This window comes from Platichthys flesus, chromosome 5 (genome assembly GCF_949316205.1).
Source record: "Platichthys flesus chromosome 5, fPlaFle2.1, whole genome shotgun sequence".
Classification (NCBI taxonomy): Eukaryota; Metazoa; Chordata; class Actinopteri; order Pleuronectiformes; family Pleuronectidae; genus Platichthys; species Platichthys flesus.
In genome coordinates this window covers 15,118,893-15,133,560 of record NC_084949.1, presented here as the reverse complement: position 1 = coordinate 15,133,560, position 14,668 = coordinate 15,118,893, and the positions used below count along the sequence as shown (strand labels likewise).

General features: G+C 40.1%; 2 protein-coding genes across 2 annotated transcripts; both read right to left on the bottom strand.

Annotated features, from left to right (window-relative positions):
- Positions 1-476: 476 nt before the first annotated feature.
- Positions 477-5,105, bottom strand: LOC133954303 (endoplasmic reticulum resident protein 27). The gene is made up of 7 exons (XM_062388663.1): positions 4,905-5,105; positions 4,182-4,267; positions 2,931-3,068; positions 2,721-2,837; positions 2,144-2,269; positions 1,511-1,708; positions 477-614 (listed from the first exon to the last, which is right to left on the bottom strand). Exons 1-7 carry the CDS (start codon positions 4,957-4,959, stop codon positions 573-575), a joined length of 762 nt encoding a protein of 253 aa, XP_062244647.1. The 5' UTR covers positions 4,960-5,105; the 3' UTR covers positions 477-572.
- A 7,251-nt stretch (positions 5,106-12,356) lies between these two features.
- LOC133953260 (retinal cone rhodopsin-sensitive cGMP 3',5'-cyclic phosphodiesterase subunit gamma-like) lies at positions 12,357-13,435 on the bottom strand. The gene is made up of 3 exons (XM_062387079.1): positions 13,304-13,435; positions 12,731-12,849; positions 12,357-12,621 (listed from the first exon to the last, which is right to left on the bottom strand). Exons 2-3 carry the CDS (start codon positions 12,835-12,837, stop codon positions 12,504-12,506), a joined length of 225 nt encoding a protein of 74 aa, XP_062243063.1. The 5' UTR covers positions 12,838-12,849; positions 13,304-13,435; the 3' UTR covers positions 12,357-12,503.
- Between the last annotated feature and the right edge of the window lie 1,233 nt (positions 13,436-14,668).

Below are 14,668 nucleotides of genomic sequence, written 5' to 3'. Positions count from 1 at the left end.
TATAGCTAAATACTTTGAGTTCATATCATTCTTTAGAAAACTGTGTCTTCCTCTGATTCCTCCGTCACTGGGGATCTTCGTGTCCTGCACAGATGAAGCTTCTCACCTAATTTGCACCTACTTCTTACCCAGCGTGGCTCACATGAGAAAGTACCATAAACTGCTGGGTCTTAACTGCCTGGGGTCGGATCTTCCCTGCCTGCTCTGTGTCAGTCTCCCTGAGGTCCTTGTCTTGTGGTCCTGACAATAACATTCGCGGACAGACGAGCAAACTGAGCCGGATCACTACGACTTGCGGCCGGTGGCCTGCGGTCGGACCACAGACGGGGCTCGCACTCTCGTAAACAAACAAAACATAACATACACAGGGTAAATAAGTGAGGACGCATGATAGACACACACACACATGCAAACCTTCACATAGCATCATCTCGGTTGAGCTCAAAGAAAGAAGCTGCACAGAGAGAGGAATGCAGTCGGTTTTTACCAAAGGAAGAATCCACATCAGATGCTTTATTCATTTAAGAATCTGTTTAATGCATAATAATGTATTTACATTTGATGGTTGTGTTTTAGAGCTCTGTTTTGGGTTCGTCTCCGGCCTGTTTCACATCCTGGAAAAATCAAAGTTCACATGAATTATAGCAGACAGAACAGCACTGGGGAACATAGCAAACAATATAGACTTGTAGAAGTCAAGTTTTCTCAAGTTCCTCTATTTTATATTTGCACTGAAACAAACTTTTGAACGTTAAACTGAATTTATTATTTATTCATTTGTTTGACCTTACTCTTGAGGGTTAAGGGCAGGGGATGCTGTACCTTGCTAAGCCTATGAGACAAATTGAGATTTGGGAATATTGACTATAGAACTTTAAATTGATTAATTGAATGATAGATTGATTGATTGAATTTCACTCTTAGAAAAACTCAAACAAATGTCTCAGTCGAGGATTTAACTGCACCTATGTTCAAATAAACAAATCAGTCCTAGACACGAAGAAAACACAAATAAGAATCAACAACATTTACTAACTAGCAAATGCAAGAGAGAGTAAAAGCCTCAGCAATAAATACAGTGCATACAATGTAATTTAACACAATTGAACACCTAGAGGTAAAATAAGGTTAGATTAAAAACCTAAATTGTCCTAAGGATAAAATATCCATATATTTGAAATATTCAAATTTCATATATATAGATAGATATATATCTACTGTTAACCTACTTTCTTTAGTATACATATTAGTTTGAGACTAAATTGGCAAAATTGTAGTTCTTACTGCACTACATTTATGCCCTGTTTTACTTTTACTGAACATTTTCTAAATTGGTTTATTTCAATTTCTTGGCTGTGCTGCTTATTTTTTATTCAATAAACCCTGACACTCTTTTTTAAAACCGAATCTACGTGTTCTGAAAATAGATCCCCTCGGTACAATCACTAAAATATCTTACTCATATGTTGCAGGTCAAAAACATCTCATCAGGCAAATCCTGGCAGCTCACCTTCAGTTCTCCTCGCAGGAACGACTGGCAAAACTCCCTCACTCCTTCGTTAGAAATCTCCCCCGCAGGAAGGAGCCACTTCATGTCCGAGCTGGCGTCGTAGATGCCAACTCGTGGGAGGTCCTGAGCCTTGATGCCAAAGTAGCCGAGTGACCGAGAGTTGGACTTCACGGCTCCATTAATCAGCACAAACAAGAACTGGAACACAGAATCATACTTTAACCTATTGTACGGTCAATCAAGTAACTGCAGATAGGAAACTGTTTCCAGAGATTTCTGATAGAATATGAATACACTGGGTTTCTGCATAATTTATTAAATTGAAGTCTGAAATTAGATGTGGTTTCATAATTGTCTCTCCATGTCTGGACTTTGTTATGTGAAAGAAAATTGATAAACCAATTTAAATAGAAATAAATTAGGTTTTGTACATCATGAGTCAATGAGCTCCTTGACAGCTTTTTCCCCACAGCCACATATTTTAAACTAATATTAATGTCCACATCAGGCCAGAAAAAACTAAGACCTAAATCGTTTCAGAGGTAAATTAATTTAATCCATCAGGGATTTACAGACCTGCACTCACTATAGTTAGACTCATAGCCCAGCTGTTTTTCTAGTTGTCACTCTCACCTTGCCTGTAAACTCAGGGGCCAGAGCTCTGAGCTGCTCCTTGAGCTTGTTAAATTCTTTAGTCCCCCTGTTGGCGAAGAGCAGGAGGTGTGACTTCACCTCCGAGTTGAATAGGCCCACTGCAGACTGAGAGAAAACGGGGGGGGTCACATACACACAGACACACACACACACACACACACAGACACACACACAGACACACACAAACACACACACAGGAGTTTTTAATCACTCTCTCTGTTGAGACCTGTCAGGTTGAAATATGTGGGACCACAGTGGGAATTTATGATGTCACAAATCTCGATGTACCAGTAAGAATGATGGTAGGTCAACAGGTCATCCCGCCCTAACGGGTGCTACTAAATGAACTGGAAAATGGAGCTGTCAGTCAAATCAAATTTGTCTTCACCCACGAGTGCTTTAATGGGGACAGTGAATTTGCATCTGTCTTAATTTGTCTTAGCATTTTTTTTATACGAAGTAAGGCTTGGATAGAAGGAAGACAGGAAGAAAGTCAGAAGCTGGTGACTCCATGCAAAGCATTTATGTGTCCGTGATGAAGACATGGCGCTCCTACCACTTGGTTGTATTCTGTGATGTATCGGATCTCATTGACGCTGATGAAATTTACGAGACCATCAGCGTCCAGCTTCTTGGCGTCCGCCACAACAAGATTGTCCTGGTGATTGTCCGCCTGGATCACACAACACACAGCCACATGGTTATCACCGTTAGACTGCTGGTACATCATCACCGCTGGATGATGAAAAGTGAAGATGTGAAATACCTTCCTGAAGACGGTGATGGTGTCTGAGGAGAGCTTGTAGTCGGCCCACACCTCCTTCTCTGTGCAAATGGCGACAGGGACGGTGGGAACTCGCCCTGCAGCTTCAACGAGCTCTGCATAGCCACGACTCTCCTCTCCCTGAACAACCAGAGTGAGAGACAGAGTTACAGAAGGGAACTGTTTCACTATCTCATCTCATCTCGGACAATCTTTCATTCTTTTTTCCCACAAGTTGCTTTTTTGTCATTATCACACGTATATTGTAAATCAGTTATATCCTGCTTTGCCACTACTGAAGTTACAACTGGTTTAAACATTGAAAGATTTAATATACAAAAGAAGATGATCTTAGAGATATAAGATTAACTAAACTCCACTTGAACCAGTTACAATATTAATATACTGCTCACGTGTTCATGCTTCAACGATATAATAACAATGATATAACACTTAAACAATTATGTGAACCAATCTGCTGCATTATTAGTATTTTTAATACTTTAAGTATATCTGGTTAATAATATTTAAATATAAAAAAGTGCAGGTGCCACAGACAGAGACGGAGACGAGGACCAAACAAACACAGTGGACCAGGAGGCTGACCCACAGAAGGTGAATCATCTCTATTTCTGACTCTTGCATGAGCTCTGGCACTCTGTTTTATTACTTTGCAGCCTGTAATATGTGTTCATTCCCAATGAGTCACAGCGTCAATATTTTGGTCTCTCCTAGGCTTCAGTAGGATGATCCATCTCCTCCCATGAACCTTTTCCCTGCTCCTGCACTTGTTTATGCAAGGTTCAATGGAGCCAATCCCACAAGACTTCAGATATGCATGTATTTCCTGTCGAGTGGCCGGCCATCTTCCCCCGGCACACTGTGTCTGGCCAATGGGCCGGCCTCTGTGGGACGGCCAGCCACCCCCTGGTCCCTTGCGGCAGCAGCAGCGGCGGCAGCAGCAGCGGCGGCAGCAGCGTGGCCAAAGGTGTGGCCACAGAAAATAGATCCTTCTGTGAGAGCTATTCATGACAGCAGCATCATAGAGACCAGGCTGCAAACAAAGGCTGTATTTTGGGCGCTCTCACAGTCAGATAAAGATAATCTGTCTGATAATGGTGTGCTGCATGCAGGTTAACATAGTAAACCGAACCATAAAACAGTGCCTGTGGGTTTGATTTGAACAATGTCTGGAGGCTCATTTTCAGTACAGTTTTTTTTTTTTCGCCACGTGGGATATTCTGCTTTTCTGACCTCCAGAAATCCGATGACCACCACCTCAGCAGAGTCGATGAAGGCCTCGGCAGCGTTGGTGTCATTCAGCCGAAGAAGAGCAGTGTCTGAGGAAGAATAAGACACATCAACATAGTTTGGACCTCGCAATCCCAGTCATTGTCCCAAAAATACTAACAATACATTTTAAGGTTCATGATATGCTGCTTAAAAATGAATTGAATTGAATACCTTTTATTTTAGTTCATTCATTTTTTGCCATGGATTTTTATGAAGCACTTTGTAACCTGGTTTAAATAAGTGCTATACAAATAAAGCTATCATTATTATTATCATTATTATATTATTATTATAAAAGTCTACACAGTGTCAGCAAGTCCATATGCTCACAGGTATCTAGGAAAATGTATTTGTACAGCACATTATCACACCAAGGTCGTTCAATGTGCTTCCAAGAAATAACTGAAGCATAAAAGTGCAGATCAATAATCTCAGTTTAGTTTGTCAGCATGCTAGAATGTCCAGAGTAGTACAACACACAAAGTACAGCAGAGGCTGAGGGGCCTATTTTTCGTTCGGCCGCAATTTGATCATTAACCAGAATATTGATTTGTGGAGCTGCGCTGCTGGCAGGTCACAGGAAATTATCATATCCAGGTTTCGTTGTCTACATTTAAAGACAAGAAGAGCCAAGATGATAAGTCTAGGAAAAATGGACAGCAAAATGAAGTTAAATCCATTTACCTTTCTTTGCAAAGGCAGAGGAGACCAGGAAGGTGAGGAGCAGAGCGATCAGCATGTTTCAGGGGATTCGACCGACCGACAGGCTGCAGCTAAAACAGAAGAAAACCCAGGAGAGGTCAGAAGACTTTTGTAGCTGTTTGACTCGTGTCACCTCGGGTCTGTCTCTGTCTCACGCCACATGGCAGCAGCAGCCGCAGCCGCTGCAACTCTCCTGGGACCTGATTGGAGGCTTCGTGGGAACCAGCAAGGTGTTCTTGATGGGTTTGGGCGGTGGGATGTAAGACTACGTGTCGCTGTTCGACAGGAGACAGGTTCATGTGCTTGTGTCTGGCACCGTATGGACACATTTAGTCCTGCTGACCTCTGGCTTGGTGAATTTAATCTTTTCTCTTGTTTGAAGCATGGTCTTTACCTCCTTGCTCTCAAATGTCCTGAGTGTGCTACATACATGTGTATGTGGGTGGGAGTCTATGCAGGAATAGCAGCTTGGTTAATGTTGATTTTTCAACACCAGGCAGATCTCAAACAGATTGAGGTACAGAGGCCTGTGAGACAGACCTGAGATCAACTCGGCTGCAATTCGGCACATTCACCACATGAGGGACACAACTCCTGCCTGATCTACGCCATCATCCTGTAAAGTAAATGATCTGTTACATAGGGAAAATTCACAGGGCAGAGGAGACATTAAATCGGACTACTTTTTAAGCATTGGGCATTACACAATATTATTATCTTTTAGTTCCTTTTTTTCTTCTTATTTCTCTATTTATATTTTTTTAAAATATAACGTTTTAGTATTATTTTATGAAATTTAAAATTGGGTTTATGTGTTGTTAATTCTTAAAATACACTGTAAATGTCTTTAAAAAAAATTGGAACGTATCATATAACTACATTTATATGATACGTATATATATATATATATATATATATATATATATATATAATGTCTTGACACCAAAAAATAGTATTGACTAACAACTATTAAAATCTAAATTTTGATTCAAGTGAGTCGAATAAAAACGTTTTAATTGTCAGAGCGACAGAAAGAGCCGTTGAACAGCAGCTCCCGCAACCACCACAGAAATGTTATGTGACAGCGCCCCATTTGTCAGGCATAAAACTAAAAAAGTAGGATATATATCAACTCTGACATTTTTCATTCTGAGCATTGTTGCCACACAAAAGGAGTTCACTGGAAAACTGTGGGGAAGTCACACTTTGGCCACAGAGCAGAAAAAAATAGATGGATGCACAAAAATACAATGAACTCTGTCAGGACGAAAGTTTTGGTCTGAACCCTACAAACTTTCTCTTTTTTAATAAAAAGTAATTGAGTTTCTTTGCTAAATAGTTTATCAAACAACAAAAAAGACTCAAAAACGTAAAAATGTCAAAATGTGATGAGGGAAATCTGTGAGAGTCACACCTTTTTTCCCCTGAGTGATAAAAACAGAACATCAGAAACTAAAATAATCAGATTCTTCAAGGCGAGAGTTGAGAGTAATGACAATAGTATTACTTTTACTATGTATTTGCCCTTAAATTGAATACGTGTCATAAATTGAACTACATTCCCCAGACCCACATGACTAAAAATGTCAAAAAATGATTATAAACACATTTATATGTTTATGATAACAAAACCAAAGCTCTGACCTCCTTAACAGGGTCGAGGAGAACGATACTTGTTCACAGGAAGCTTATGGAAATCACTAACACTGTAAACCAGGGCAAGGCTAACGTCACAGACTTCAGTCAAATACCACATTCACACGTCACAACACTGACACCACCTGCATTAGCGAGCAGCTTCTTCCAGGTGAGAACAAATCTTCTTACAAAGACCTTTTCTGTCCCTCTGGCGTCACAGCACTGGGGAGGGCGAGTGTACAGCCCACACGCTACTGTGTGATTATTTAGTTTGTACAAAGCATCTCTTAAATAATGAATCACAGAACTAAGAAGACAAGTATTTCTGGGGTTAATTAGGGCTGATTGGAATATTGATCAATACCCTGTATCAACAAATACACACAACAGTATTACTCATATGACAGTTATGCAATGTGGTTGACGTTAAAGCAAAAATATTAATATTAAAACTATTATATATTTAAAACATGTTTCAGTGTAATTGTTGTTGTAGATGTGGCAGCTGCAGAACAAACGTTAGCCTTAGCCTGGAAAGCATTTTGTGCCATTTTCTTTCTTGGTGTGTTTTTTATTTCACTCGGAGGTTTAATCCATCCAAAAAGCATCTGTTTGTTTAAACCTCTGCATTACTGTCTCCTCAAAAGCAACAAACGGCCTTTTTCCATCTCACTTACATTTCATTTACAGCATTCCTGACACATGAAGCATCCCAGAGGCAGAGACATGAAAAGGAATGAGAGAGAAAAAAAGCAGAAAGGACAGAAATAAATGAAGAAGTGTTCAGTTGGCCAGGGGACTCCTTGTGGTGCAGTGTAGGTGTTGGACGGGCGCAGAAAGATGCGTTGGGATTCAAATTACAGGACCAGCTGCTTATTTAGCTGATGCTACAAATAAAACACAGCAAAAGTAATGAGTGGAATCACACAGGGACAGGAATTAATACATCTCATTTTTTTGCGCTGTGTTTTTGGTTTGTTTTCTGTTTTTAATTGCATCTGTTGCATGATCATTTTATGTAATTTAATCATGCTGTTTACTATGTTTAAATCAATTTTGCGTGAGTGCTCCCAACACATTTGTTGAACAACCACAGCATTTACAAGCAGATGAGAGCCATAGGTGGTGTGAGCAGTGATGTCAGGCAGGTGAACTTGGGACTGATGGATTACTGGTATTTGTGTTGTGGCCTGCAGGTTTCAGCGGTCACTATATTTCAGTTACACAACGTTAAACCCTGTTAAGCTTTGACATGGCCCGAGTGTGTGAAGGTCTCACATCATGTGGCATTAATCCTCCGACCCTGCCGCTCCTCTCATTTGTTTACACACGCTAATGTGAACATGTATCATTTAAAGAAACAGTAAACATCTTTAAAATTATAAAACATCAAGATTATTTAAATAATAACCTTTTGAAAGCCTCTTTAAAGGTTTGAAATGAGACGATTCTTGCATGTAAACGACTGAAGACATCACAACCAGTCAAGAAACCCACTTTAGAATAATACACATACAATGAAAAGAAATGTCAAATATCTGTATCCACTTGAATTATCTAAATGATATACTTTAAAATACCAAAGATTTGTAAGTTACCTGCAGGTCACCTGTGGATGTGAATGTGAGTGTGAATGGGTTTCAGCTGAGAATTAATATGATGGAGGTCACAGTGACGGTGGGAACTCTGGGAGTGTTTGCTGTATAGATTTCATGGGTGGGTTGGTGCACACTGTCTGATGGGGAAGCCCTCTAATCACCTTAATGGCAGCTTTTGAATCTTTCCCCTGAACAGGAGACACAGAATCTGCATTAGAATTTAATACTGGGACCCAAACAGTTGGGGAATAGCTACAGTGGATCACCACTTGCATTTGTTGATACATGAATGTGTTTCCTTTCCTTGGGTTTGAGGGAATCAGGGATCTAACCACCCACCCACATAAAGGTGCCCCACCTGCACCACCACTTCCCTGTGAGCCTCTGCCCCCTCACTACGACTGCGTGCATGCATGTACATGTGTGTTCCTGTCAGTACCAGTCATTGTGAGCTTTAAATTAAGAAAGTTCTGGCTTGTAAAACCTGCATCTGTCTGCAATGACCCATATGGATAAATCCCAATCCTCTTAGAACCTAAGATGGCAGCTTACCTCGCCTCGGCCTGTAAGTCATGCCGTCATGTCAGAGCAAAGAACAAAGTGCAAAACAACATGCTCTGGTCTGACAGGCCTCACCTGAGACCCTTTCACGTTCTTAGTCAAACTGATGTCCAGAGACATTCACAGGAAGTTCGCAGGGTGCAGTCACAGACACATGGGCTTGTTGATCAAGTCTCTCCTTCTAGGAACTGAGGGTTTTGTTTCCACAGGGTATAATTTGTGGGTGATTCCTGGTTGTCTGAGTTGGTGTTTGGAAAGAGATTCGGTATGCAGCATTGTCAGCAGCAATAAAACACTATACAATATTGTACATGTGTAGAATACTCCTCATGCCTGTGGCTTTGCTCTTCATGCTCAAACTAAAATACCAACAATCACTGGACTGAGCTGCTGCTGCTCACTGAGGCTAATTCTCCTCATCCCTGAACAAATCTGTTCATTGGACAAATACCGTAGTTACCTTTACTTAAGAAAGTAATATATTCTCACTTTAAAGGTGTTTGACAGCAATAACAATTACATATACCCCCTGAATTTATCATATTTTTCTTACACTTTGCATTTTAGAATATACTGGTAAAAACAATTAATAATGTTTTAATTCACCAAGTCAGTTTTGATATCCTGCAATGAGAAGCTCAGAAAAATGACCAAACAGGTGCAGCCTGACTGTAATATAGGATTATACATGAGTTTTGTGCATCAGTTCTAACAAATTTACCTTTTAAGGATAAGTATTCAAACAAGCTGTATATCCAGGTCATTTCTGGAACAGAGTCATCTTAAATTCTATTGAAAATTAGGGCTGATATATTCTACTTATAAATATATGGCAACATTATACCCATTTAATCAGTGGATATGATACTTATATTTCAATATACTTAACTGGTGTTTAAGAAATCATACATTCAACTTTTTTAAAGTCTGTATCTATTTCATTTTGGAAATCTGATTAGCTATTAACAGCTTCCTGTACGACTGAATATACTGAGAAATAAATCATAAAAAACCTCAGTCCAGTTTTGAAACCTTCTTAATCCTGTTCAAGCATTATCTTAACATTGTGAGACCTTTCTCCTCATAATGAAACAGTCAGGATCTCGTGATGTCATTATTGTAAAAACGTTAGAAACCTGAAGAAAGTGAATGTGGCAGAGAGAGAGAGAAACAGAACTTCGCAAAGAGCCAGAGTATAAAACTAGACAGTGAAGGATCTGTTTAGATCCGTACATGCACAGACACTGCTGAGTTTAATGATTGAAAAAAACAAAACAATATAAAACAACACTGTTTATATCCGGTAACTTCTTCTTGTTTTATCATAGCCAGCCATCTGTGCAGGAGACATTTCACCTCAGTGACTCCACTTCTTTCTCTCAGTTACCAGCAGATGCAGCTGTTGCAGCCCCAGCGACCATCAGTCCCAGTCAGAGAAACATCTGCTGTTTGATCATGACTCATCATCTCATTTAACATGACTAGGCAGACACGCTGTTAAACACAATTAACACAAGTCTTTTGTTCTTTACGTTCTTTTAACAATTAATAAAACTTCTAATATTCTGAATACCTCTGATGTGAGATTATTTCCTCCAGTGGCTGTAATCCCCAACCTGAGAGGTCATGAGATTAAAAAAACAAAACAAAGCTCTTCTCAGTAAAGTTTCCAAACTTTCCAATAATCTTTGCTTTTGTTTTTGCAAATTACGACGGAGTATTCAGGCCACTCAAAGGAGCAAAAAGTCCCAGATTACAAGAGTAAAGTTGATTTTTGTTCTATTAAGACTTTCTTATCAATTACAACTTTATTATCTTAATATATAATCAACATAGCCCTAATAGCACATGGAACAAAAATCTATTTTTAGTTGAACATGTTGTAAGTGGTGGATCTTTGCAGCCAGTGATGAAGGGCTGCAGGACGACTTTAACAGTTTTTATCTAAAAGGTTTGGGAACCACTTCTCCACCTCACGTCCTTGATGATAAAGTGGCCAAAGGTTTCAGAAGGAGGTTTGTTATGTTTATGCCGCGTTGCACAGAGCTCTGCCCCTTCTGTCAGCTTAAAGGCAGCTAATTGGTGCAGTGACCCAGATGCACATTGATATCTGGAGGCCACCAGCAAACACCACAAACACAGACATGACCAGAGGAGCTGCTAAATATTTGATATCTTGAAGACTGAATGTTCTCAGTTTGTGAAGTAGCCCAGAAGATATCAATGGTGGAATTTAGGGACCGACTCCCTCAGTAAACATAAAGGCCTCATTCTAAGGTCAACTTTAGTAGTATATTTTTGGTTTCAGATGATTATACACTAATGTGAACATAATATTTTAACATCATTAGACTACTATGTTCAATCTCTGCTGATAGATACGGCTAAATCCCACACACTGGGCCTTTAAATGACAAGCTATGAGTTTTGACTGTGTTTTTACACCTGACCCAATTTGTCGATCAATTCGTTACAGACCAACCATCCGTCAGGGCCGAAGAAACCCTGCCCATGAGAGCGACTCAGCCCGGCAGCGCACGTGCATGTGTTCTGCTAGTGCAGCTAAGTTAATGTGAAACCCAAACGGATCAGTGATTGGCTGTTGAGATTAAACAACCACCGGCGTCAGTACAGCCCGAGGCTCAGAGCATCTCCATGTGCTGTTTATCTGTTGTTTGTTGATTTGTCATTGCTCTTCCCCTCACAGCTCCGCATGTGTTATAAACACAGGAGCACATGTCCTGATGTGTCATTCTCACACAGATTGTCTCTTGTGTCTTTCTTCTTTGATGACTCATTCAAATGCTCGATTTCTGTAAAAGCTGCTACCTTGATGTTAACTGGCCTTTAATTAAAATACTATCTTTGTTGCAGTGATGATGTTGTCATTAAAACTCTCCATCTTCTTTCTCACTTTTCTTCTGGAGAAATAGAATGGACGGTTGTAAAAAAAAAAGGTTTGTTACCATGGAAACAACTGCATTTATCTTTATATCTACAGTTTTAGAGACGAAAATAAATGTTTTCTAATGAGTAGGTGCGACAACTAAAACAGTGACTTCCCTCGTCAATAACGTACAAAGAGTTATATTGAGCTGATTTTCTTTGAGTGAGGCCAGAAAACTGTGAAAGTCACAAGAGGCCAAACGACAGGTATGTTTCTCTGTGTGTGAATAAAAGAAAGGACAAGATCACATAGGTTCTATGGAAAATATCAACATTTATTATTGTTATGGAGCTGTTCCTCTCTGCTGACAGATTAGACAGAGGTGAACTTTTTCCCCTGGAGGAAAAAATTCACCAAAATAAAATCGGATTCATCTGATTCACAAAATAGAAACCTTGAACATTGAATCAGCAGCTTTGAGGAGAAGACTTGGAATGGCGATATCACCAGAGCAGATACCAAACCCTCTTGTCACATTTACAGAGTACAACGTATGTTCCGGTTGTCGTTTCTTTCCTCTGGGGAAAGTACAAGTCCAGACTTGTCAATAGAATTTGAGGAAATAGGGAAAAAGAGAGGTTTGGGGTAAAAGAGAAGAGAGGGGCGGACTAAAGTCAGAGAGGACGATAGTGAATTGCAGGAAAGGCGAGGGAAAATAAAGTGCATTGGTCAGGAAAGAGTGCCAGAGTATTTTTTTTTCCAGGTCAAACCTCTAAATCATGAAGGGCTGCCTCCTCTCTAAAGCTCACAGGTAGTAGATCTTCATCTGCTTAGACCACAGTAGGAATACATGAGCGACTAAAGTGGCAAACAGGGGCAGAGGCTGAGGAGAGAGGTCTAAACAATTCCATATTTTGCCAGGTCGCTGAGCTCCATGTCGCCGAAGGCTTCCCATGGGCAAACCACTGTGATGTCTGTGCCAAGACCTTCCATGCCGGGGATATCGTCTCCAAATCTGAAGGGTGGAGACAAACAATATGTGATGAGCATAGAGTTTTTTAACAGCTTAAATGTCTGCAGAGATGTTGCACACTAAGAGAAAGTGTGATTGTAATGTTTCTCACCCCTTCTGGCCTGGTTTAGGAGCCTTGCTCTTGAAGGTGCGCATGGCCCTGGCCTTGAACTTTGGAGCCTTCTTGTCGGCGGGTGCTGCGACGGCGACGTCTGCCATTTTGATTAGTTACTGACGTAAAGAAAAAGTAGAGAAGAACAGAAAATGTGAGTTTCCTGCAGATCTTTTAAACCTAGGATTTTTCAGTTTACACCTTTGCTTCTATTCAATCCCATTCGGGCCTTCTCATTCATATCTTACACTGCAGTGTCCCGGTTGTAACTTTTGTTAAATATCTTATTTATAACCTTTCATGCAGGTGTCACAGCAATACTCCCCACTGTGATCATAACACTCTCCACATTGTTTTTTATCCTCTTCAACAACCAGACCAGTAAATAAAGTTTAGACACACAAAAAAAGAGAACCAGTAAAAAGAGCCACTCATTACAAATCACAGATCTCCTTCTCAGCTCAGTCTTGGTAACAGCTCTGAAGCCATTTGTCTGAGGCAGCACATGTTGCCCCATCGATAAGAGCTTGAAGCCCCTGAACGCCAGCGGAGAGAACTGCAGCGTCAGCTTACCTTGTGTTGAGGTCTTTTCCTGATGCTGATTCTGATGCTGTCTGTTGAGCTTGTCAGTTTGTCCTCTCACTGTTGGACCGTCCCTTTTTAAAGTCCTGAGGGCTGCTAATCCCCTCAAATGTTTAATCTGCCATTCCTTTATGTGCCAACTCTGCTCGCTCCTCTTCGGTTCCAGATTAGCCACAAATAGACAAGATCAAGGATGAGGAGATATAAATAGAAGGTGTATCTTAAGTTGGCAGTGTACTGTCAGTACACTGCCAAAGACATGACTACCTTGTTATACACAAAACAAATATGCTGAATATACATTAATCGTCTCCTGTCTGTCTGTCTGTCTGTGTCACAGGCCACCTCAGTCAGTATGTTACCCACACATACCCCTGCATCATCAAAACCTTTGTAACGTGTTTATAACATATATAACAGGGGAGGGGGCTGTTTTCTTATATATTACAAATAATTTCTGATGTAAAATCAAGTCAGGTCACTTATATTCAAACACTGAATATTCATTATAAAGAAGAAGAAGAGAAGGTATTGAGAAATAGAATCAAGGGATACAGGCACACTCATGATTGTTACACACACATACAGACACACACACACACATCAATCATAAATCTTATCTGACATCTCTATCTATTGAACCTGTCTATGTTATGTAAAATCATTGTATCATCATTTTATGATTTCTACATTTGTTTAACTTTATTATTATTATAAATAAATGTCAGACTACAACAAACGAATGAAATAATTTTCCAACTTCTCAGGATTCAAGTCCTGTACATTTTTCTTTGATTTTACTGAAGCCCACTCCTCTACTACATTTAATAATGTCCCATTCTAATGAAGTGGAATATGTAGCTTTTAGTTCTATACATGCAGCATACAGTTTACTTAGGGTCAAGAAAAAGCTGACACATCAGTTTGAAACAGCTTACTTGGCTTGGATGACCTGCAACCTCATACCTGTGTTCAGACATGAGGGAGGGTTAAAAGGAACGTGAGAAACTTGAAGAGCGGATTAGAAACCTTAAAGAGACCAAAGAGCGGGATGTACCGTTGCCTCATCTGAAAACAAACGTGATCCGATGGCACCTGCTCCGAGGACTGAAGCATGTGATGATTGAGAGAGGCTCCGTTTAGCTCATTGCTGACAAACAAAGATCACCTCACCCTTCAGCTCTTGATCCCTCATCAAATGGCAGCGACTGAGGGGGAGAGACAGAAACAATCTAAAACAATTCACCTCAAAAATAATGTCACATCAGAGCTGGAATCAGAGGGAGACAGAAATCAAAGAAAACCCACACCATGAATTTTTTAAATGGTGTTTATTAAGATTTAGATAGATAGATA